Source organism: Erithacus rubecula (assembly GCF_903797595.1).
Source record: "Erithacus rubecula genome assembly, chromosome: 1".
In the NCBI taxonomy this organism is placed as follows: Eukaryota; Metazoa; Chordata; class Aves; order Passeriformes; family Muscicapidae; genus Erithacus; species Erithacus rubecula.
The window spans coordinates 86,758,714-86,784,740 of NC_136658.1; the positions used below are offsets into that span (position 1 = coordinate 86,758,714).

The 26,027-nt window shown below is 39.9% G+C and overlaps 1 protein-coding gene across 2 annotated transcripts in view; it reads left to right on the forward strand.

Moving 5' to 3' along the window:
- RASA3 (RAS p21 protein activator 3) overlaps positions 1–26,027 on the forward strand; it is a 128,336-nt gene that overhangs the window by 74,492 nt on the left and 27,817 nt on the right. For both annotated transcript variants that reach the window (XM_079316762.1, XM_079316763.1), the window contains exons 6-7: positions 20,073–20,153; positions 22,867–22,939. In XM_079316762.1, coding sequence (XP_079172888.1) covers positions 20,073–20,153; positions 22,867–22,939 — 154 coding nt within the window. The remainder of the gene's footprint in view (positions 1–20,072; positions 20,154–22,866; positions 22,940–26,027) is intronic.

A 26,027-nucleotide genomic window follows, 5' to 3' on the forward strand; every position in this document is an offset into this window, starting at 1 on the left:
ATATGTTCTTGATTTGAAGACTATTTCATTAACTTTCTACAATGCAGAGAAAAAAACAGATTGGTTTGTGAAGCATTCTGTAACCATGATTTGCTAGGTATTGTTCAGTGTATTAGCTGCAATGTGTAGAAAAATCATGAGGTTTTAACACTGAATCATAATGAGGCCAGGTGTCTTAGAAATAAAATTTGAGAGTCAGAGCTCAAGCAAGCTTTTGTCTGCTGTTACTGTCTGTTCCCATTGCCACCTTCTTTTCAGTATCTGACCTAGACACTGACTTTGTCTAGTTTCCACATTTATTTGTTATTTGTGTGGTAAGTGACAATAGAGTTTAGCAGTTTAAATAAGGAAATTGGGAAAGAAGAAAGTTTTTGGAGTATGTAGTTCTATGGATGAAAGTTTTCTTGGGAATGTGTCTTAGCTGCAAGAAAGAACAGAATGATGAAGGGGAATGATTACATCAGGGGGGAAAAAAAGCACTTCAAACTGTAGTCCAGCTTTTTCTTCATGCCACACTGATTGTTTCAGGAAGGTCTACAGCAAACTGCAGCTCTTGACATTTTTCCACATGATCTGAAATCTCTTTCAGGTTTGTTCATAGACATATTGGTTCTAGTGCTTCAGCATGTAAGAAAAGAGTGTGGTAATTAAGCAATGCTCAGCTAAATGTCGGTGTAGCTGGAATTTGCCAGTGAGAAGAGCAGCAAAGGCAGGAGAGGCAGAACCTTTGTTAGAGGTAGGTCATGAGCAAAAAGCAGAGACTGAGAGTTTTAGGGAAGTGCAGCTTCCATTTGAGTATTGTGAAAATAACTGATTTTCTTATTAGTATCTCAGGAACATTACAGTGAGCAAGTAAGTCAAGGCTGTAAAAATAAGAGCAAGAATCTAGAATCACTTCATCTTAAAAACTGACTTGTTCTGATGAATCTAATGCTTGTATTGTGAACTTCCTTGACTTTGTTTAAAAAAATATATATATTTAGGTTTTTTTAAATGGAGCATTTAGCTACAAAGATAAACAATACCCTGCAAATGACCTCATACATATAACTGGTTGAACAGTTCAGGTTTACAAGGAGAACAAAAGCTGTATCCAGTGGGTAGCTGTTTAAAAATACCTTAGAGACACTTGCTTTTTTAAGCCCCAGAGTAGTGCTTGTTTTCAAAGACCACTTATGTAGGCTAAATGAAGACTTGGCCCCATTAGGAAACTGTTTTACCTCTCCAGAAGATATGAGCTTACCCATAGGTATTTATCAGTGTGCCCTCTGAGCCTGTTCACACTGCTGCCACCTCTGCATTCCAAAAAGCCTGGAAAGCAGCTGGGGCTGAGCCAGCCTGCAGTCCCATGGAGCATGCTGTGGCAGTCAGCTGGATGAATGGATGGAAAAATTCATCTGAATGGAAGGGCAAATTAAAATATTTAAGTGCTGAGCTCTTGAACATTAAGTAGTAGATTATTAAAAAATGCAAAAGGCAAGTGTGCTTCCTTAGCCCCTGCAGAGGAAGCAAAAAATTCAATTCAAAAACTGTTACCTAATAGCTTCTCCTTAGGAAGCATTCAGTACTTTCATTTAGTCTTAAACCACTAAGCTGTTGTGCTTCATCAGAGGCCGTAGGCTCAGCCAGCTGCCACAGCACAATCTCCTGGACTGAATCCCTGCAAAAGAGATTAAAAGGAGAAGCATTAGTGGATTTAAAAGTTACATTGGCCTTACAGATGTAGGCACAACACTCACTGCTTGTATCCCCCAGCAACAACTTCTGTTTTGTCTGTAAGAACTACAACTCTCACTTTGGATGCTCCTTCTGGGAAGAGTTTGCTACTTGTGGGCTCCCCCTGTGGGACCTGGTGCAAAACCTGTTGGTCCTTGTGACTGGCCCCTGTAAGTCTCCTGTATCCCAGATACAGGACTTGGGATGCAGGCTCTTGATGTGTATATTCCTATCATACAAAGAGAGCAGATGTGCAGCCCGAGTGTGTCAGCAAACAGCATGCATGGACTTTGAGGTTTGGACCCTTCCTGTAGCTGCATTTTTACTAAGTACTGTTGTGCCATGTAATGAGTCACCTTGAGTGCTGAGAAAAAGAGTCTTACTCAGTTGATCTGTCTTCTCCCCTTTCTGCCTTTCACTCACAAAAGATCTTGCAGTGTGTTCCACCACACTTTGTACAGCCACAGCCTTCCTGGCCCTCTGCACAATCAGCCACTGCCTCTTGTGACTATCAACATCTGGCCTCACCTTCCACTGTCTGTGAAGGGGAGGCTGTTTCCTGTTTGTCACCTGCCAGAAATCTATCTGTAATTTTATGAACATTTTTAAGACAGGCCATGGAAAGAAGTGGTCAAGACTTTCCCATGCTTCCGGCCACTTAAGTACATACACACCCCTTTGTGATGACACACAGCTTCTGGCAGCTGCTTGAGCAATGTTATATTTTATTTTTTTTTCTCTCATGCTTTTTAAGCTGAAACAGACCTTAATCCTCTGCATCTTAAAAACTGCATTTTTCTTTTTCTGTAATGCAGAGGAAGGAAAATGACCAGGGAAAGATTCTCTTTCTGTAGCCATTCTGGGTGGAAGTGTTTGAACTAAATCATGAACATGTGTGTATAGCCATATTACATGAATACATCTGAAAATCAATGGTGTGTACTTCTCCCTAATTTTTTATATGAGCCACTTGCCACATACAGAAACTTTTCCTGCTTTACAATTGAAGTACTCAGAAAGGATCCCTAGACATTTTGTAAACCTTTCCCCACTGTTGTTAGAGCAGTTTTTGGGCAACATGTTTGTGTTTAGCACAGAAAGGTGGTTCCCCAGAGGCTTTAATGCCCCTGGGCTGTCCAGATGACTTTGTCTCATCTGTCAGAGCCATACAGGCAAGGAACAGCAGATACATGCAGTATTTATTTAATAAAGAGGATGGCTCCTGTAGATAGCTCTGTAGCAATCTGTAGGCTTTGCTGTGGTTAAGCTACTAGAGGCAACATTTAGAGGCAGTGTTCTGTATTTAGCAGGATGACATCTTGCAGCATGCCTGAAGGAGCAGGCCACTGAACTCCTGTTGAAAGTCAGAGTGAGCTGGGAGCCTGGCTCCCTGATCATCCTTTGAGAATTCCAGCATGTGTATGTAATTAGTCACATTTAAATGTCTGTATTTATTTAGTGTCCCCAGCTGCTCCTTCCAGTGTTGTCTTATGTCTTGTCTCTTAGTTTTAAAAAAGCTTGGAAACATCTGCTTTGGAGAGCTCACCCCTCCTCCCCTCTGCTTCTTTTATTTTCCCACCCAGTAAATCCATATAGCTAAATAACAAAGTATGTGCTTCAGAGGCCACTGCTGTCTTTCATATGCAGTAACAGTTTTCTAGTAAACAGTTCATAAGGCTACAAATACATTATCAATGCTGAAGTTTTATTTGGTAAATGAAAATTTTATAGTTCTGGTATGGAAGATGTGGCTGCTCTGCATTAATTTATTAATTAAATGCTGTGCAACTCTCCTGAGGGCTCTACAAGATGTGTTCCGACCATGTGGAACAAAGTTGAATGGGCAGTTTACAAGAGCAAGCAGGAAAGGAGACAATAAGTAGGTATGACATCCCTAGGATAAACACTTCAGGGATGATTAAAAGAACAGTGACTGATCTGTGGGCTTTAAAAGCCTTCTGAAGAGGAAGAGGGAGGTAAGGAAGAAGGTTTGATTTGTGGTTAAAGCAGAAGGTCTCTGCCTAGGGGTGGGAGTACTGGGATTGGTGATGGTTCCTTTGCCTTCCCTGCCATGTGAATAGAGCACAGAGCATGCAGTGAGCTGCATCTGACCTTCCTCTCTGGTTTCTCCCATTATAGATCTGAATTTCCTTGTCCATGACCATTGCTGCTCACTGGTTGACAATCACTGCCCTAAATGAGATTGACGTTATGTAACTGTTTAAAAGTCTCTTATGCAATATGATGTTTCTAAGGTTAAGGTAAACGATGCTTCATTTTGAAAATTTCAGAAGCTCAGCCCTTCTGTTTTGTTGGTCACAACTCCAGAAGGGCCAAGTTACATATATCAAGTCTGGTTGGAAGGGCTGAGATAATGGCCATTCCTGCTTTTGGATCAGTAGTCTGGATGCTAATCTAAAGCATCAGAGGAAAACATGATCCCATCTTGTCTGGTGCAGGTTTGCTGTTTCCTCCTGTGATTGCATTTGGAGACACCTTGAAAAACTACAGAAGTGTAGCTAGTCCTTCAATCATGGAACATGCTTAAATACATTTGTGTAAAATAAAACGTGTAGGCATCACCTTTGAGTCATCGGAGAATTTCCTTGTGCTAGCTAGCTTGTTTCCTGCTTTTCTCATTTACATTGGAGCTAGTTTACTTTCTAGTGCATTACTATCTTAATCAAATACCAGGAATAGGTAAAGAATTTGTCTGAAGAGTTGGATTAAAGAGAAAGCTTGCATGGATGTATTTACCTATTGAGGTGAAGACCAAATTTTGTTGGCTTTCTGTTGTGGTCCTCTCTGATGCTGTTAAGAGCAGAAAGTAGGAGTGCAGGCAGAGTGACCTCTGGGCTTGCTCCTTCCAGTTTAGAGAATATACATTTGTGTTGCTTTAGAGAAGTTTCCATTCCTCTGTAGAGACATGCAGCCAGCTTTGAACTCACTTCAGTGTCAAATGAAGCTTATTTTCCTGCCTAAAATATGACCTGGATCCATTAGGGGGGAAAAATGTATTGTAACTAAAAGAAGGCCAGTTTAATGTATGCATCAATCAGGTGAACACACAGTATTTTAAAAAATTTCAACTTCTGTTTGCTCCTGGGAAGGAATCCTAATGAAGGTAAAAGAGGTTTCATGGCTTAATTTTGAATAAACTCATGCATCCATTAAATGTGTTACAATCTCCTTTCTCTGGAGAGCAAGCTCTGCATCAAGCTGTTCCTTTTCCTGCAGGATTGCATCTTGATCATGCTTTTAATCTTGTATGGGTTTCATAACAAACTGATGGGGAAAAATGCTCAGAGGTTAAATTACATAGTATCTGGTACTTTTATCATTAAATGCTGTAGTGCTGTGGGTTTTGGGAGTACAGAGGGGAAGAGAGAAGAGATATGTATCTTTATAAGGCTTTAATGTAGTGCATCAATTTTTACTTCTTTCCTTCCAGCTCACTGTGCTGTGCTTCTCCATGCCCACCATAGTGTCTGTTGACTGTTTAGTAGCCTAAATCAAGTTTCAATTTTTCTCCATTAATCCTCTGATATATAGAAATACTGTCTTCTACTGCTGTGTTTCCCACTTAAATGAAGTTGTTTCACACTTCTTTGTTTTTGTATTCAGTGTTTCTTCAGTGCTTCTCTGTTCATGGAATTCTTTATGCAAATCACATATAAGTATCATTTTATCTGTAATCCCAATCAACAACAACTTCAATTAGACTGTCCTCCAGCAGAGCATGTTTTAAAGTGCTCACCATTTTGAGATTGGATAGTCATCACATGACTCTCTGGAATAGATATAAAATTTGGTTTGTAATTAAAGACTCAAATGTAAGTCTTAAGCCATTCTCTTTCAGCAGTAAATGATTCTGTGTAAATAATGTGACAATATTTCCTGTTTTACACAGAGTAGCCACAGACTGGGATTATAAATGGAGGTAAATTTTTAAATCTGTAAATTTTTTGTTTGTTGCTCCCTTGCCAACATGCTGTTTAGGTAGCAGAATGGAACTAGGGACAGACATCAAGGTAGAATAGAAACAGGGGAAGCTGGAGGGTAAAGAGGAAGTTGCAGGGCCCCAAGTGTTGAGGTTGGGCGATTTTTTTGTTGGTTTTTTTTGAATTTTTTTCAGATTTAAGGAGAGTAGAGACATGGTACACAATACCTAGGAAACACTTGTCATTAAGTTCATTGTTCACAGAAGGACTTGTTGAGAGGAAGTTATTGTAAAATGTCATACAGTAGACATGGTAATAATGAGAAAATATCTCTTGCCCTACTCCATCTGAAATAGTGTTCATGCTTCTGGTTGCATTGTTGTACTGAGAATGCAAGTAGTTATGTGCTGTGACTGAGTACTTTCCAGAATCCACAGTGTTAAAATCACCTTGTAGCAACTCTATATCCCCCTACTAATCTGTCTTGGTATATACCTTTGACTTGGATACCATTTTTTTTGAAATTTCAGTCAGAATTGATTGTGGAAAAATTCATATATTTTGCCAATTATGTATTTGTAACATAAAAAGCACTTGTGAGTCAGATTAAAAATCTTTCAGTACACATTTTTAATTTAATAACACTTTGAGACCTGTCATTTTTAGTGTCCCACTCCTTTCTGCCCTACAAGATAAGTTGCTAGTTTCTCTTTTTTTTTTCTCAAAAATACTAAGAGAAAAGGGAAATACTCTGAAAGAAACTGCAGTAAGCATGAAATTGTCAAGGAGGATGTGCTTTTGAAGGCACTGATGTGTGCAGTTAATTTTGATTTATTTTGCTGTTGACTTGCTTCCAAGCTGATGGTTTTGTAATAATTTCATGCAAGCTTCAAACAGAGGCAACAATTCAGCTGGACTGTAAACAGCTGCAGATGTATTTGCTGTGTATGGTTTTACCCTTTTAGCTGTTTGTCAGTCACTGCTGTATTGTCCAGTTTTGTGCCCCAATCCCATCCCAAACATCATGCTTGTGAAAGGTGGCACAGTGTAACAGCAGACTCTCACTATTTATGTGCTCTTCAGTCAGAAGCTGCTGAGAACAGCTGTGTGCAGCCCTTTCCTCCCTAGGGACACCCAGGGGAGTTCTCTTCTCTGCACAGCTAGAGAGTTTAGTAAAATTAGTAGAACTGGAGTATCTTTTGAAATCTCTACCACTTATTCAAATTTTGTGGAAAGCACCAACTGATTAAAAAAAATTATCAGCAGGAGATTGATTGACAAGTACAGACAGCATTTTCTCTTAAACTTCTTTCTTTAGGAGACCAGGCTTAAAAAGCATGATGTTAAACTCAGAAGTGTTCATGGAAGAGCTACAGGAAAAATGGAAAAGCTGGTAAATATGTATTAAAGTGAGTGACTGCTGGATTTATGCAAGAAAAACTTTGATGACACCAAGATGGGGGGAGTATTGATCTACTGGAGGGCAGGAGGGCTCTGCAGAGGGACCTGGACAGGCTGGATCCAATACAGGCTGCACCTTGAGTTTTGGGTCCTCAGTTTTGAAAGGACCTTGAGCTTCTGGAGTGTGTCCAGAGGAGGGCAATGAAGCTGATGCAGGGTCTGGAGAGCATGTCCTGTAAAGAGTGGCTGAGGGGGCTGGAATGTTCAGCCTGGAGAGGAGGAGGCTCAGGGGGGACCTTGCCACTCTACACTCACCTGAAAGGAGGATGTAGCCAGGTGGGCACTGGCCTCTCCTCTCAGGCAACCAAAAACAGGACAAGAGGACACAGTCTTGAGCTGTGCCAGGGCAAGATCAGGCTGGACATCAGGAAGAAATTCTTCACAGAAAGGATGATTGGGCTGCCCAGGGAGGCTGTGGAGTCATCCCTGGATGTGGCACTGAGTGCCATGGTCTAATTGGCAAGGTGCTAAGTTGGACTTGATCTCAGAGGTCTTTCTCAACCTGGCTGTTTCAGTGATATCTGTTTGCACATTATTTAGAAGAGAGTCCTTCTGATTGTATGGTTACTTATTCCTACCATAACTAATTACCAATGTTTGGAAGCTCAAGACTAGTGGCAAACAATTAGTAAAACAATTGGGGGTAGGAGTTGTTTGTTTTTTGTCATGATTATTAATCAGCAGACAATTTAAACATTGTGAGGATATTTTAATAGTTGTGATCCCTTTGAGGTAAGCCTCGATTGCTCTTTAGAAATGTGCTCTCAAGATGAAGTAAGCATCATGAATTTCTTGCACAAATTTACTAGGTGTGAGCTTTCATCATTGTCTCAAAAGAGGCCAGACTGTGTGATCCTGAAGATCCCTTTTTGTCCCAAACTATGAGGATAAACATAACACCAGTATGAACTCTTCCTTCAATAGCTGGAATTTTAAAAAAAGCTGATGTGGGCTATTAATTACAGCTGGTTATACCAACATGCTTATTTAACTATGCCCTAATTTGCATCTTGTTTTTCCATAAGAAGAAGTGACAAGCCACTAAAAACTTTAATAAAGAGCACTTTTAATTGCTTTTCATCTCTAGAGGCTTAGTCCTGCACAAGCAATGGTATAACCACCATTTGGTGAAGCACATTCTTCTTTGAATGGAATATCATAGGTTTTAGCTAAACCTATGACGTGACTGGCCTCTCAGAGTAGAAAGTCAAATGGAACAGTGTGCCAGGGGAAATTGTTTTCAATTTGTGTAATGTTTTGCTCCTGGTAGGGGCTACCAGATTTACCATTTGGATGGGCTTTTGTTGTGCAGGTAATTGCAACTGGTGCTTTTTCCTGTCAAACGGGTCAAAGGGATTTTGTCTTCCATTAGAAGTCTGTGGCTTCCTCTCCAGGCACCTTCTGGGTTTTGCTCTGTGATGACTAGGTATTTTCCTAAATAAAAAAATTGTGGAGAGTCTTAAGAGTCTGGTGCTTTACAGTTGTAGCATTGCAGAGGATGATGCTTTATTAAGGATATTTCACTACTAATGGAAGATTTTGTTGGCTGGACTTACTTGCTTGGGTGTTGCTATAGAATGGCCACAAAACATCCTTCATGGAATTTCTGTATTATATTCACAATTTGATCTTTTAGGCACAGAACACTACTGCAGGTCTCCTTGTAGGACCAGAGGAATGATTCAAATTAGCCAAGTCACCATCCTGTGACAGCTGTTTTTGAAATAAATGGTTTATGAATCCTGTTTGATCTCTCCTTTTGCCAAGTCAGAGACATTGATATGGGTTTTTCAGTTAATTTCATAGGAAAAAGTATTAGCAAATGATTGTGCTTCTTTCATGGGGCTTTGAGCAACTCGGTCTAGTGAAAGGTGTCCTTGCCCATTGCAGGGGAGTTGGAACTTTTTGATCTTTTAGGTCCCTCTAATCCAAACTATACTATGAATAGCTCTATCTGCATCAGTGTAAAAAATTTAGGTAAATGAAAGTTAACAAGCCTGATCTGTATGTTGCTATTTGGTTTGCTTAAGGAGACTCTCTTGTTCTGCTTCTCTCCTTTCACAGACTTGGTGTATCTGCTTTAAATTGAATCTTTCTGGTCTGGGTTAGGTTTCTTTTTTTTTTAATAAAGGGCAGTTTTTGAGGATTTAATGCCTTGATTTCCATGTTAAATACTGTGTGCTTTTTAATTTTTGCCTCCTTTGTTTGAATGCTGCCTTGTCTGTAATTGCAATGAGATGCATTGACACATCTTTTTAGATATGTAAATGCTCACAGAATCAAGTTATTAATACTATTATGTGAATTCTAGTTGGAGAGGTTTTTTATGTTCACTGTGACACAATTTGTATAACTTTAGCCCAGTTCTCTTATCAAAAAAATTTAGTGTATCAGCGTTACTTTGGAACTTAGTTGGCAGCATAGCTGCCATCAGGCCTCAGCAGGGCTGATGAACCAACTTAATTTGAATTCCTTAATGAAAGTATTGCAAAGTGTAGCAAAGATCACTGCCCTTTAAAAATAGCTATTGTTAATCAAGATCCTAGGTTGTCTGATTATTCATATAAATATAATCAAGAGTTGTACTGGATTCTTTCAATTGAGTTTTTTAAAGCATTAAAGGTTCCACCTACCTCAGATGTGCTAAGGCATTCTCATTACAGAAGACTGTAGCCTCTATGAAGTGTTTGAAGGCACCTTTGATTGCTTTCTAGTTCCACAAATAATTACTTCTTTTCTGTATAAATTACAACCTATTTTTGTTTTGCCTTTATTTAGAAAGGTGTATTTGTTACTACATCTAATTCAATATATGATGTGAAAATCTAAGTGGAGGAGTATTCAAGAATTTATTTAGTAGAAAAGTCATTGTACTTATATTAGGTAGAGATGAGAGGAAGCTGATTTAGTTTACATTCTGTTGATGCTACAGCTTTCATTAAACAATCTCATTCCCTTGTATTCCCTTCCTGTGTGCATCCCCCATCACCCAAAAGATGCTTCTCAGCTGATGCATTCTCTTGGCCCAAGAGTCCTGGGTTGTTGGGCCCTGTGGTTCAGATATGTCATGGCATGTGATTTAGATACTCTTTTCCAATCTGCTGTACTTCATGTCCTCCCAGTTGTTCCAGGAGTTTGTCAGTTCAGGTCACTCACAAACATGTCTAAACTTTTATTCAAAATATTACTGCCTATGGCCAGCCTGGGATATCTGTTGGTCATGACAATACTCAGCACTTGGAAGGAAACTCTTGCTCACCAGCTAGGTAGGAAACCCCTAAGATGAGCTGCTTCTGTTTATCTCTTTTGTTTCTTAGAGTTGAATACCCCCACTCTCACACACTCATGCCTACCCACTCCCCACCAGGGTGCCTTATTTCCTTCTCTCTGTTATAAATTTTTTAAAGCTCCTGCTTTTAACTTTTTCCTTATCTTTTACTTCATAATCAGATTCCTGCCAGTAGGCTCAAAAGCTTTTGAGTGATTTCTTAGTAACTTTTGTTTTGCCATGTATCACACTCTCTTAGGGATGAGTGTGAGTTATTCCAACAGCTTCTTCATTTTGTCTTCTTCTTTTCATATGGGTATCTAACATCTAATAGTTTTAGATGCTTCTGGCCTCTGCTGGCTGGTGGAGAGGAAAAGTCAGGATGTGCTCATGCAGCTTGTTTTGTTTGCTTATGTGCTCATGCATGTACACAGTGACATCCAAGTGCTGCCTGAAAGTAGAGATTGTGCTGTGCCTGCTCCTTCCTGGGAGCAGGTTAAACTTGGACAGGTCTCAAGTCAGAGATCACTGCAGTTTTCTTTCCATAAAACCTGTATTTCCCATACAGAACACTGAGGCCAATATACCTTTCCAAGCAAATAAAAATGACATGAGAGATTTTTGTGTCGTGGTCTGGCTTCATTATTTAGCCATAACAGCCTTTCTGCCTCTGAATCCCATGGTGCTTTTTCATCTTCTTTCTTTTCTTATCAGCCTGTACAGACAGGATCTCATTGCTTCCACTTAGGATTGCTGCAGGCCACAGTCACCTCAGCTAAAGCTGCTGGCTGGGCTCTAATCATTTGCTGTGTACTGTAATTGCTGCTGTTTTGTGCTTTGCTCCTTTTGCATTTCTCACCACACTGCATTAACATGAGTGCTTCTGAGACTGCCTTGATATGTTGACCTATTCCTTGGCTTTCTGCCATGCTACATGAAATTAAAATTTCTTCACTTGCCCCTACAAGAATCAGTATAGTACCATCATTTATCCTTTCCTGATTGTACTGCTTCTTTTGTTTTCCTATTCCATTTCTGTCATAATTTTTATCTATTACTTGCTTTGCTTTAATTTGTGTTTACATCTTTTGTCTTCTCTGAATATCAGCATGTACTAGAATTAACTTCTTGCTTAGCCTTTTTCTTTTCTCTCCTGTCGTTAAGTTCTTGTTCCCTATTAATAGCTGGGGTTGCCAGTCTGAGACTAAGGCAGAAGGAAATGATGATGTCAGTGCCAGGAATAGTCACTAAATCAAAATAGTTCAAAATTTCAGTGAGCTTGCATCTCTACTTAAAGCCTCAGGCTACTGTCATAGAGGATAATTTAACCATTTTTTAATATTGACATAACTGAAGAGTTTTCTGAAGAGGCTTTTAGGAAGCTTGCAACTCTCCTGCAATTGGCTCATAAACTGGCCTAACTACTCATTGATTAACTTCTGTGAGAACAGGATGGCTGACACACACTTTTTAGTCTGCTCTCTTTAGTATAGATGGCACTCTGTAAATGTGTGCTTTTAAAGGTCTTTTTAGAGTGGATATTGGAAAGAAAATGGAATGTTTTGAACTGTAGTATGGAAGACAGCTCCCACATTAATAGCAGAAAAAAGGTCTGTTTTTAAACTTTTAAGAAATGTGTAGATGTTTAATAACATGAAAAGTTTGCAGTTTATTTGAAGTGATACTGGTATTAGGGATGCATATGTGTTGACAGTATTTCTTTATTGTATTTAATGAAGTAGGGATTTTTGCATTGGATGTAGTTTTATTGTACTATCTGTAGTAGGATTTAGTAGAATGGAGAAGTAGGGGCTGTCCTTAGCTTTCACTTACTTTCTTTATGTTACTGGCTTTGTATGAGTGTTTGTCCCTGTTTTGCTGTAAAATACCTTCAGTAAAATACCTGGGAAATAGATTTTTGCTTTAAGTAAGACTCTAGCAATCAATTCCTCTTCCTTTGCTCTCTCAGAAGGAAATCACCATTGATAGCCTTGTGTTAACAAGGATTGTGTGTGTGTGACAGAAACTTTGTGCATACAGAATTTTCCACTTAAGACCAAAAGCTAATCTGCATGAAGCTGCAAAAACTGTTGTAGGTCAGCTTGGGAAGGAATCTGTTCAGGGTAGCACATGTTTAAACACATGTCTAAATTTGTTGGACTATGATGATTTTCAGCTGAACTGGAAATGGGGAAGAAAAGGTAGTGCAGCTGTAATCTCAGTTTCAAGGTTTCTGTTGTGCTTTTGCCATGGAGGCTTTGGGGATTAGTCTAAAGGGGAAAAAAAACAAAATAGTTGCCTGCACAAACTATTCCTCTGATGTCCTTAAGGTCAATAAAAATGGGAGTAGTTTTGAGTGTAAATATAATTTGTGAGAGTGGTGGGAGGCTAGACTGGAGAGCAGCAGTGAGGATGAGGATTGAATAAAGACTCTGGGTTCAGGTTTCTTGGAGAGATGAAATAATGTAATGGGAAAATATCTTGAAAAATCATGATGATAAAGCAAGTATTGATGTATTTTGTTCAGAATGGCTGTATCTACTTGGACATTGTTCCATCCTTTCCCTGGTTCATTCTACCATAGTGGCACAGTCAGTGGTCAGCAGACACTACACAGTGCTGTAACCTTTGTATCTGTGAGGGTCATAGTTTGAAGGTGAACACATCATTGTGAAGAGCACATCATTGCAAGCAATTCCCAGGGTGTGAGAACTGCTATCAGAGGAAACTGCTCTATTCCTAGTACAAAACAATATTCAGGTGAGAAGAATAGTAGGAAATCTTGTTTTGGTACAAATAGATCACTTCCAAAAGTCAAGGAATAGGGACTTCTGAAATAATCTTTTGCTGGAGTTCCCTTACTGGGAGTGGGCATAATCCTTTGGCTTCAAATGATCTTCCAGAGGACCAGGCCTTGATTCAATATATGTCTTCCATATTCTTGGCTTTGTTATTGCCTGGGGACAGAGGCAAGTTAAAGTCAGAGTATGGATTGGTAAAGAAATTTTGAGAGGCTTAGGGCATAATAATTATTGTATTTTTGATGATGAAGACAGAGTGGAGTTTAAAGCCAGAATCAAGTAAACTGTAAAAATTTTGTCTTGTTCCAGAAGAAACTGGCCAATTGGTCAGCCCCTTGACAAAAAAGGGTTGTTTGTTTATGTTAAATCCTCAGTGGACATCCAGTAAGTTACTTTGTGGAAGTAAAGGGGAAATGCAAGGCATGTCTGAAGGTGCACAAACAGATGTAGCATTTGGTCAGACTCAGCCCAGGATGCTAACTCTGAGTCTGTCTGAGAGATGAAGAATTATGAGAGCAGTCATACAATGACACATTCTTCTGGCCCCCAAAAATTTATGATTCAGGGAATTTCTGAGCTAGACGTGGCACCTTTCTGCTTATTAGTGGTGAATGCACTTTGTCTGAGTTACATTCAGAAAAAGCCCCTCTGAAACATGTGAATATAACTGGTTTACTAAGGCTGTGATAATGGGAATAAGGAGGAGGCCTGGTAATAATTCCTGCTTGCAGTGGAAGGTGTAAGTTCACTGGTCTGAGAGCAGCTACCATGTGCCCACCAGATGTGAGGTTGGCCAAGGTGTACGTGAGAGTCTGTCATGCAGCATTACAGCAAAGTTCCTCCTAAACCACCGGGAATGAGAAAGGAGCTCAGCTTGTGGTGCAAAGCTGCACCAAAAGAAAAGAACATTCAGGAATGAACTGAACATTGCAAGGAAGTGACATCACCTGTTTGCTGTCAGACTAGGCAAAAAAGTCTGGACTGCTCTATTATGAAGTTAAAGAGTAATAGCCTTATTTTATGTGCCATGAGAAGCCCAGTCACAAGGAGAGACTATTTTGAGGTGTTCTGTTATCCTTGGAAGACAAAGAACTCAGGATAGTACATATGTTACTAGATGACTCTAGTCAGCATAAATGAAAAATTGGGAAGGAAAAAAAAAAAAGAGAGCGAGAAATCTAGAGACTTAAGAAGCTAAGTCATATACCCAGCTCTGGGAAATGTACTTTACCAAAAAAGTACTTAGCATAAGCCAAAGATGCATTGTTTTTATGATAGTTCTTACAAATCTACCACAAGTTTGCTTCTAAGTTGGCATTTGTCTGGTCAGGCTTACCTCACAAAGTACTGAGTGTTGGAGTAATCATTAGATCACTTGAGCAAGCAAGGAAGAAGCCTCTTGTCTTTAAAATGATGCAGAGCAGAACCCGAGTATGGCCAAAAAAATGTGCATGTGAGATGAAATGAAGTCTCAAGATAAAGAAAGGTGGAACAAGCAAAAGCTTTAAATAGAGGAATGGTGATGATAGAAATAGATGAGCAAACTTGCTAAGTACCTACACTGATCTCAGACACCATCAGTTAAAATATATGGTACAGCAATAGAAAACAACTGTATTGAAGAAATTTATTTATTTTCTCTTGAGGAGTCACAGTAAGAAAACAGTCTTATTTAAGAAGCAGAATGGGAATGGTGTGCTGGTCCCTACACTAGGCTGAAAGCAGGGAAAAAACTGAGCCTTACTCAGTAAATTGGAGGTGATTTATTCTGGAAAAGCAGTAAATACACAAGTTTTAAGAACAGCTATGTCCCTTCTGGTTTCTATTTTTCTTTTTTTTTTTTTTTTTGGTCTGTTTTTACTTTGCTTGTCCATTCTGACACTCAAGGAGGCTGATGACACATGTGCATCTTGAACTAATCACAAAGGCTGCAATTTAAAAACAACTTTTGCAGTTCCAGGGCAGGAGCATGGAATGCCTGTGGGCTTGGATTATTCTGGTGTTGCTCACCTGTATTAAGCCTGGTTTTGAGTAGGTTTGTGTAGGTTGTGTCAGAGATTACAGCCTACACTGCTTAGGCAGCCCAGAGGCAGAGGAAATGCCTGTACTGTCAGATATGAGCTGCTTAGTCTTTGTTGAAAAATCTCTCTATTTTTTTCAAGACCTTCTGCTCCTGCCACCCTCTCAGCTTCTATAGACACAAGGGCTTATGGTATGTGTAGGTTTTTGAGGTTTTCTCTTACCAACTGGGAATTTTCCATAGCTTATTTACTCTTCTAAATGTTTGGTCATGAACCACATTGAAAACTGAACTGCCTTGTTTCTTGAAACCTATTAATTTTATAAACCACAAGCAAAATACAGTGAGGCAGCTGCATTGAGAGTTTTCTCATGTGACCCAGCACTAACCTTAGCTCTGCCCAGCCAGGCAAGCTGTGGGGGATGGCTCACTCTGCCCCAGCTGGGCTCCAGACAGCTAATGGTGAGAAATTACCAGTTGGGTAGACAAGAATCTGGCAGCCACCAGACATTTTTTTTCTCTGGGGTCTGATGAGTTGACTTGTAGTTCTTGGATAATCTTGATTGTCTAGGTTTTTTTCATTATTCCAGTAGATGTTAGTTAAGTTAATTCTGCAGATGACTAGAGCAAGATTTTATTATAACTGGCTTTGTTCACTGCTTCCCACTATACCTCCCTTTCCCAAGATCATCCTTTATTACACTTTTAATGTTTTTTTTCTATCTAATCCAGATAAGAACTGTCAAGTCTAAATAACATAATGGCCATGTGGCATAACTGAGACTCCATTTTATTTTCTCTGAGTAGCTGACATTTTGTTCTAGCTCTTCTCCTGCTTGCCAGGTAAAGCCAGTGTTTTGGGACCTGGCTAGGAGAGAGGAGCATTAATTGACTTAGCAACTTTCCCATGAAGAAAATGACAGTAACAAAAGCAGCCCTAGCATTACAGTATCCTGTTGCTAAGGAGAGTGTTCTAACATGAGTCAGCCAGACCTGTTCATTGTTGAATTTTATTGTTTCTCCTCATAATGCTTTGGAAGAGACAAGAACCAGAATGAGCGTCTCTCCAAACACAGCCTTCCTTCCTCAAAATCCTAAGTCCTCAGTCTTTTGCCTGATTTCTTCAACATTCTTAAACAATGACTGCCTTTAAATTACCTGAAAGGCTTGTGATACAGTCTGTTGATGTCTATTTCCTGTTTTCCCACATTTTGTTTCTTTCAAGGTTGTTTTTGCTTTTCTTATTCCAGCTGCACACAAAGAAGCATCTTACTCTTAAGTCATCATGACTGCACAAGAACATCTGTGTATTTTGTTTTATTCTTTTCTTTTTTTCCTTTTGTTTTTACTTTTTCCCCAGAGAGCAGAACAACTACCCTACTGTGTAAAGTGCCTCTCTAGTCTAGCCTAGTGCTGGTGTTCTCTGGTGAGAGATACTTCAAGTGGTATGATTGCTCCAGTGTTGCACCCTTCCTGATCACCAGTTTGGGATTTCCTGAGCTGAAGGAGGCTTCTGGACCATTAAGCTTTAATAGCTGCCTATGCTCCATGAGTTTCTATAGTGCTGGTTTTAATCCATGTGTTCTTTCAGTCTCCGCAACACTAAATGGAAATAAGTTTTGCAATTTCATTGTGTAGAAAAAGTACTTCCTTTGTTTATTTTTAAACCTTCTGTCTGGTAATTTCATTGTGTGCACCATAATTCTTATTTTGTGAGGAAATGGTATTCACACCATTCATGATTTTGTGAGCTGTTTGTGGATGGATAACTTCTGTTTTCTGAGCTGGAGAGTACAGACCTGAGAGAGCTATGAGTGGTTAGAAGCCATCTGTTGTTCTTCCCCATGTGTTCTGGAGAGCAGACACAATTCAAATTGCAGGTGCCCAGTGATGTACATTGCTCTGTTCTCTCCAACCAGCTGGTAATACTGCTTGCCTTTTTAACCATTGCTGATGATGGATGTGATAACAGAGAGCTACCCACAAGAAAAACCTTAAATTTTTCTACGTGGCAATATTAGAATAGAGCCTGCCATTGTGCATGTGTACAGTTAGGGTACACATATTTTTGGTCTGGATGAGTTCACACTTTCCATCATTCAAATACATCTGTGAGCTTTTAAAAATTATTTTCTGTTTTGTTTGTGTAATGATTTCCAAACTCTGTATGTCCTCAAGTGTATATTATACTCTCTAGGATCACTTTCTATTTTCTGCATACTCTTGAAAGAACTGTTTTACTATAACAGGAATCATACTCTCTCTGGCCACATGTTCTGACTGTTTAAATTTCACATAATTCATCCCGTATGGATGACAGCTCACTTGGAATCCATTTATCAGCAGCAGAAAATTGGCTGACTGCTATAAAGCCATTGAATTACTATTTCATTTTAAGGAACTTCCAGACTGCTTTAAGGAAGCATTGGAACACAGGAGTTTGTGTACACTTGGTGCACAGTTGTTCTGTTAGATAGGAATGTGTTCAAACTACACCTGCCAACCTGAAAGAATTGCCAGTAGTCCTGCTGTAGCTCACTGGCAGAGTGTTTCTGCTGTGAATGTGCTCCTGTTAGTGTAAAGACCACTGGAAGGAAAATGGTCTGTCTTTACTTGTAAGAAAATCAAGCTGCACCTGCCTCTCCATAAAATCTTTTTACTGGTACTTACTGGATTTCCTCCTGCACTGACAGATACTCTGTCAGAAGGCTACAGTGTAAAGGTCCCTGTATGTTTGTTCTGTTCACATCTGTCCTTTTGAAATTTAAAAAGTGACATTTCCCTTACAATTTTGAGTATTTGTATTATTACATGTGCAAAAAAAAAAAAAAAAAGCTTATTCTGTACTTTCTCTGTAAGGTAAGCTAGATGAATTTGGAGTATGATTTGATTGCTTGAAAACAGGCTCTGGTCTATTTATGAGGCCTCTGGGAGATGTGGAGCTACCCACGTGAAATTTATGTTTCATGCGTACCTCCTGCCTCTCTGGAGCAGCATCAAGGGATGGTGGAAGACACTAAGTCATCTTAAATGGCACTGTATGCATTGCATTGAGGCAACCAAATTATGTGTTTTGTATCTTGCTTCATGTTGAGGGTTCCTGAAGTTTGCACCATGTATTTCCAGCTGATGCTGGGATAGAATCTGTGGTTTGAATTTCACTGTTTGTGTTGTATCACTCTGCAGTATCAGATATGTGCTTAAACTAGATGGCTCAGAGGCTTCTAAATTCTGTCTGTGGATGGTAAACTTGTAGTGAAATAATGATGCCCAGAAATAAAAGCAGCATATGGCCTGTACAATCCAGGTTTTTCCTAACTTTCTCTGTGGTTTTGGTGTATGATTCCACTTGCATATCCAAAAACAGAACATAATTCTGTACTAGTGTTAGTGCATTAGCAATGAGGAGTTGACTAGGTTAGGGCTGTGCCATTGAGAGGTTTGTGAGTCAGTGCATTATTGGGGGCTGTCTGTATTGAAAGACAGCTACCTAGCCCTTCATTCTGGGAGGCCATGGACAGGACAATTCAGCTATGAATGTAATGTGTCATTTCAACTACCAGTGTGTGCCCCTTAGTGTGATCTTCAGTCTTCTTCTACTTGTAGTGCTCTGTGAACCTATCTATATTGTATCTTCCCTGGTATAAAAATGATTTCTATATTGATGCAGAATATTACTTTTTTTCTCCCTTTATGGAGAGTAATAATAGGCCTGTAGTTAAGCTGTATTTAAATTCTACACTATATGTTACCAAATAACTTGCCTTGTGGATGAAATTGTGGAGCACTGTCTGTTACTGATTTTTTTCTATGGCTCATCCTAATATTCTTTTGCATTGTAGTTACTGTCACTGAGAATAGTAAAATGGCTATTACTTTGCATGTGATGTTATGGCACCCAGAATTTTGCATGATTTTTCCCATTGCAATGATAGTACTACTCACTTGCCCAAGAACTTCAAGGTTTGCCTTCACTGAAATTTTCCAGTTAAAATTGTGCAAATACATAGCCCAGCAGGTTACCTGTTGGAAGCAGAGCCTGTTGTGGGGAGGAGAGTCCTGGAAAGTCTTTTATCTGTCTTTGTTTCCAGCTGGTGCTGCATTCCTCAGTAGGTTTCAACTTCTGAAACGTGCAGCATTTTTTCACTTCTTGGGGGTAGTTGTGTTGGGTTTTTTCTTATTATTATTCTTTTTTTTTTCTTCCCCAAAGAGATATTGAAATGAGAGTGCAAAAGTGCTGCTTTCCCACAATTGTGTGCAGCAAACCCCAGTTTGTTCCATTGTGTCCCTCCAGTGTGTCTGTTACTACTTGAGTGCAGAGCTGCTGAACATGCAGAAGGATGACTGTGTCATATTGTTTCCTGGTCTGTAATTAACACAACTTTACAAATAAGCTCATGCCAAATTTTGAAAAAGCACTGAGGTCTTCATGAATGTTATTCTGAGAAATTACTTAGCTGCTTCTGGGATCTGTCTGTGTGGGGTTTTTTTATATTTCTGTTATGGAATAAATTTTGGTTATGTGTTTTGGTGAATAAGTTGTCACAAAATTTTAAAGTGCTGACAGCTCTCATCTTGACAGCAGACTCCTACTTTGTGAACCTTAAATTGCTGTGTTTGCATAATAGGAATCCTTTGAGTTAAGGTTTCTCAGTAATTTAACAGTATTTTTGACCCTAACTAAAGTCAGTATTAAAGAACAAAATGTGTTCTCAAATTTAAGTGTAAATTAAATGTTTTTGCTTAGTGACATTTAAATTTCCTAGTGTAAAATATTATAAAAAAAATAGGAAAATGCTTTACTTTTATTTTCACTCCAGTCTCTTTCCATTTAATTTATTTGTCTTCATTTTCTTCTTTTCTAGAGTTTTGGAGTGCCAAGGGCTGCCCATTGTGAACGGGCAATGTGATCCCTATGCCACTGTTACCTTAGCAGGACCCTCCAGGCAAGTATTGCACATTCAAGAGCTTCCATTTTATAAGGATGGTTTCTGTTTCCTTTGTCTGTTAGAAATTCGCTTTCTCTGCTGGACATCTGGGAATTTGTAGACACTGCTAGAATATGTTAAGTGTTGAGGTGGGTGTGTGGATGAGCTACTGAATTATGCTAGAGTAAGTAATTTGAGACTTGTTTCAGTTTTGATTTATGTAAAAAATCGGAATAATCTCTGAATAATTTGAATATCCCAGAGTATATAATTTGTGGTTAGTCTTAATTTATGCATCTTCTCACCTCACAGTTGGAGGCCAGTTTTTGAGCAAATTCATTGCCTAATTTTGGGCAGGGTGGAAGAGAAATGTGAATACATCAACATCTTGCCGAGTATGCACGTTTGCATGTGAATATTTAGAGTGTCTTTGCTTTCAAGGTGTGACAAATTAATGTGTATGTCAAAAACCATCAATGGCTCAGTCCTGTAATTTGATATATGCAGACATAATAGCACGGATAAAATTTGGAATGAGATTTTAGTGATGAGATTCTGCATAATGCTCTTCAGTTTAAATTTGAGATTCAATTTTCCCATCTGTTATAAAAATTTCCTGTGCTGTTGGATGTCACTGGGTTTTTGTTTTTTTTTCTGCTTATCTAGTCATCTTTTATGTCTGTGTCATTTTAGAAACAAAACAGCTCTGCTGTGACCGCAAAGAATCAGATTTGGTAGCATGGGTTATTAATAATGTTTTACAACAATTTATTGAAAATACTATAAATAAGGAGCATTCTTGACAAATACTTACCTTGCATGCAGAGGAGTCTTTGAGCCTGTCTGTATTCTGCATCTTTGTGTAGGTGTGTTGTGCCTTATCTCCATTAATGGACTTGTATATTTGACTTGTACACTTTGTTTTAAGCCTGTAATTTGTTTGAAATGACTATTATTGAAACTCTAAGAAGCTTGATTGACTAACCCTTGAATGTCCAAATTTACCTTTGTCTGTTTCCCTATGCCCACCATTCTGGCTAGTGTATGACTATTAATAATGTATTCCCTTGAGAATAAGGAGCATAGCCTTATCCTATTCCTATCTGGGTTTTGGTGGGGGGGGAGAAGCCTTGCCTCCTATCTCCAGCAAGCAGCATGCAGCTTCCCATTGACTGCTTTGTAATTGCTCAATAATTGTGCTGCCTTAATCGCCTCCCGTTCTACATCCTGCTTCCCAGTCCCCTCCCAGATGGGTTTATCAGTAAAGAGGCTGATTGGCAAGTGTGACTGATGAGATGGGGTTGGCAATCTGTCCTGTGTCCTGGAGGAGATTAGTCTCTCTTATCTCTCAGCTTCTCCTAGGAATAGTGGGATATTCTTAATCTGTACATCATTCTCCTCTCTGGATTTTCCAGTGCCTCTCATTTTAGAGTAGGAAAGCTGCTTTATTCAGCTGCAATTATGCAATGACAAGCATAAAAATTTCAACAAACGTGCTGCTGTCTATTGTACTTAGAGTCATCAGACTTCCTGACCACAACTCTTTCTGTGCCTGTATGATACATGGAAAAATATTGTATAATGGTGGACAGGGCCATTCAACTCACACGAGAAGTCTGGAGCAGCACTGGAATTGGACCCAGCTTTGCTTGACCTCTGTGCAATACACAGAGTTGTCCAGTGAATAAGCAGTACAAGCCATCTAAGCAGCTTTGGTGCATGAGAAATGAATGATAGATTCTGGGATGAAATGATTAGTAGGTCAGTTTTCCACATGGCTGATGTGCCTCTCCATCTGCATCTGTTTTATCTATGCCTGCAGAGCTGTAGGGTAAGATTGGTGACACAGGACAGCACACAGCTTTTCTCTTGTAGGTAGTGAGAACAAATCAAGCATAGGTTCACAACATTTGGAGCCATCAAACAGCTGTTGGCTGGCCTGTGAGAAATGCATTGGCTGGCTTGAGCCCAGCACCAAGCAGTCAATGTCTGTGCTCTCAAAGGCAGGCACGGGTGGATGGCATGGCCTGTGGGGGATGAATGGGCAGTCCAGAGCTTGGTCAGGCCTGCTGAGTGCTTGGGAGGAGGTCTGCCACATCTTAAACCTACAGAACAGTAGAAACAGAGACTTATGCTCAGCACTGCTCATAATAATTCTCCACCATATTAACTAAGTGCTGCTGGTGCTGCAGGGAAAGGTATGCTAGTACAGCAGTAGTAAGTATTCTTACTGGAAAAACCATTCTGGATTTTTTGATTGTCACTGAAAAGCAGTGATTGATTTTTCAGACCAGAATTATAAAATATGAATCACAGAAATAGCTATGCTAGTCTTAGTCTCTTGTGTTTTTAGAGTATGAGGAATTTTTGAGTCACGTCAAGACTGACACCATCCTCCAAATGTTGCTGGAGAGCAGAGCCCAGTTTGTACAGATAAAAGATTCTGCTATGTCAAGCAAGTGATAGAATAAGGGTTCAAGGAATTGTGTTTAAAATGGGATAACAAACGTGATTACTGCCACTTTAGAGAAATAGGAATGCATTGAATCTCTCTCTTAAATGTGTGCAAGTGTCTGTGCCTTGCTGTGCTGGAGCCACATGGCATTCCAGTTTTATCTGATAAATCAAGTGGATGGCTATTTCCTCCTCAGTGGCTCTGTTCTAAGATCACACTTCTACTAATGTTGTTTCTTACCCTTTTTTTTTTGTTTATTTTGTTTCCTTAATTCAGATCAGAAGCCAAAAAGACTAAAGTTAAAAAGAAGACCAACAATCCGCATTTTGATGAAGTGTTTTATTTTGAGGTTGGTATTTCAAAGGAACGGGTGATAAGCTGAAATACTATACTGTGGATAGTTGGCACGACATCCTGCTCCATGTTGTGCCAGCTGTCATCTTTGAAGACTGTTTCAAAGCATGGTGCAGGGGAAAGAAGTACCCAGGCTCAGACTGGCCGTCTGCTGAAGGAGCTGTATCCTGCTTTCACCTCAGGTGCTCTTTAGGAGAAGTTCCAAGTTGGGCACTTCTGAGCAACAGGCTTTACATTTAATCACAACTCACCCCACTAGAGTTTTGAAAAAAGCGTATCTGAAAATTAGTTTAAAAAGCCCAAACAAACCACACACACAGAGAAACTATTTTTTTCTTAGCCTGTGTTTTTAGAGCTGCTCCACCCTGTCTTTCTCAGTCAGTGGGAGAAGGTTATCTCCTTAGGAATACTGAAAACTGCAGAGGAAAAATACACTTAAATTGGTTGTTCTGGCTGTCTACCAGTCTGCTGCAATACCAATGCCTTTTCTCCAAATGGGTGAAACGTCTGTAGCTTTATTTAATACAGAGCATTTTCAACAAGTCCAGTTAAGATAAAGTATAAATTATATGAAGTCTTCATTTTGGTTCTTTCTGGCAAGAGTAGCCCTAATTGTGGTGTGTCCATACATATATGTGCATGTGTTTATAATTTAGATCTCTCTTGAAACTTTTCATTTTGTCTTCTAAAGTATGTGTATCATTCTCTTTTTCTCTTGGATATCATAGTCCTGGTCTATGCTTGACTGTTCTATTTCAGTAGACACCTCAAAAAAGTATTTGTAATTATGAAGTTGCTGAAAAAAAGCTAGAGGAGCACAGTGCAGTTGGCATAGATTAAAAAGCCCTTTCTGCTCACATGGCTCGCATCATTCAGGTCACATTTGCATTAGAAGTTGTTGCTGGCATAGGAATGACACCTAGGGATGTGGATTCTTGAATCAGTTCTGGCCCACAGCCACGTCAGGAAGGGGAGCTGGGGAGAGAGGAGCCATCCAAGTGCTGTTGCACTGTGTAGATCTGAAGTGCACATGACACTCTTGACATTGCTGCCTTCCCTCTCCTGCAAACCACCTCTTTGCCTAGCAGCCAGTAGCTGTACTGACCAGTCTGAAGTCTGTCATACCAGCAGAAACATGCTCTTGGTGATGTAATGTGTTTGGATACAAGGAACAGATTTAGCAAGTTCCTGGTTGGTAGGAGAACTTTCTGTGGTGCCTGAAGGGCTGGAAGCCATGAGAGTAGGCCAGGGTAGCTGTCTAAGGTGATCTTTGCTCTGCTACCCCAGCACATCTCATCCTAGAATACAGCTGCCCTGCTCACAGTGAGCAGTTCCTGCTTCCTGGCTCCATAAGACTCTGGAGATGCTGGATGGGCACAGTCAGAGGGGCAGAGAACCCGTGAGACCGAGTGCTGAAACTGCACTGAGCTGTCTGTGTGTTTACCCAGGGTTTCAGTCCCTCACCTGGCCCAGACCACAGGTCTTTGGCAGTGATATGAGAGTGATGCTATATGTAAATAAACTAAAATGGGCTTCCTTATTTAACATAGGCAGTTCTGGAGGAGCCTGTCAGTGAGAACTTTTTAATGAGAATGTAGTCCAAGAATTCAGACTGTAAGCCACCAAAACTTCACCTGATTCCTTGGCCTTCTGTGTGCTGCAGAAATAGCAAATCTTTGGTGTATAAACACTGAACTTAGCAGGTGGTGGCATACTGGGAGAGGAAGGAGAGAATCAAAGCATCTTCCAGCTGGAGTTGGGAGGGAGGGGGCTGGGGGCTTGCTTAGCTTGCCTTTATGAGAGAGCTGGGTTGCATGCAAGTACCAGCAAATGCAAAACCTGAGCTCAAGCCCAGACCCCAGTTGTTCTGCTAATTCAGAGCAAGATGAATTCAGTGTTGGTAAGAGCAGAGCTTGGGAAATGACTGAATCAGGCAGAGCTCTGAAATATAAACATACCCTTAGTGCAGACAGAGCCATCGTAGATTTATGTCATTTTGAGAGTAGTTAGTACAAATCAGGCTAAACATCTTCAAGGAACAAGGTTCTGTAGAACTGCTGTGACTGGGAAATACATTCACTAATGAGACGTGGGCAGCCTTGTGGCTGGTGCATGCAAACGAAGTGTTCTGATTCCTGTGGAGCTGAGATTCCTGCTGTTGACAGGCGTGTCACTTTCTGCTTCTAAACAGCTTCATCAGCTTTTCTGCAGCCTGCTAGCACAGGGATTGTCCGAGCCTCCAAGGAGGAAGCTGATCTGTAACAGACAGTGAATTGGTGCTTTCCTTTCTACAACCAAAAAGTCACAGAGATTCAATTTTCTAAATGAAAGATAGCTTATTGTTGGTTTGGGAAATAGAAGGGCTTATTTAAGGGGTGTGGTGAGTGAAACTTGCACCTGATAGTTAGGAGCCATTTTCACCACTGCTTCAGCTGCAGTGGTGTGGAGCTGGGTGTGCAGCTACAGGAAAATGGCCCTCTTAGAGGAATTCAAGAGGGAAGTGCTGGGGGCCTGTGTGTAAACTGGCATGTGCTGAAACAAACCTGAGCAGCTGATAAATGGCTTTGCAACTTTCCCAGGTGAAAGGGACCAACACATCAGAGTTGTGCTCCTTTTATAGTACAGTGTTTTGGGTTAGCTACTTCAGCACTGTGGACTGGGAGGTTCCTCATCTCCAGTTCCATACAGCTGTTCCTTTTGGAATACCACTCTTGAGCTGTATTGATGTGCACACTAAGTATGGGTGAACAGGGAGATGTCATACATGCAGATTCCAGCAAAACTTCTGAGAAAGTTTTTACTTAGAAGGGATATACCATAAGTTACACCTATGCTGCAGTTTTTTTGGAACACCACCTGTGTTAGAGATAATAAGATAATAAGTTTACTTCATTATCAAAAATTACACCATGAGCTTCACAATGGCAGTAGAAAGTCATTTGCAGGCCTGTAGCATACTTTGTGGGAGCAGTGCAGTTTTTGCAAGGCTAGGGTGAGGAAATTTGTGTTTAACTGCTGAAGTTGTAGACTGTATTTAAATCCACTGTGCTCTAGGGTTTGTCACGTGCATTTGATTCCATTAA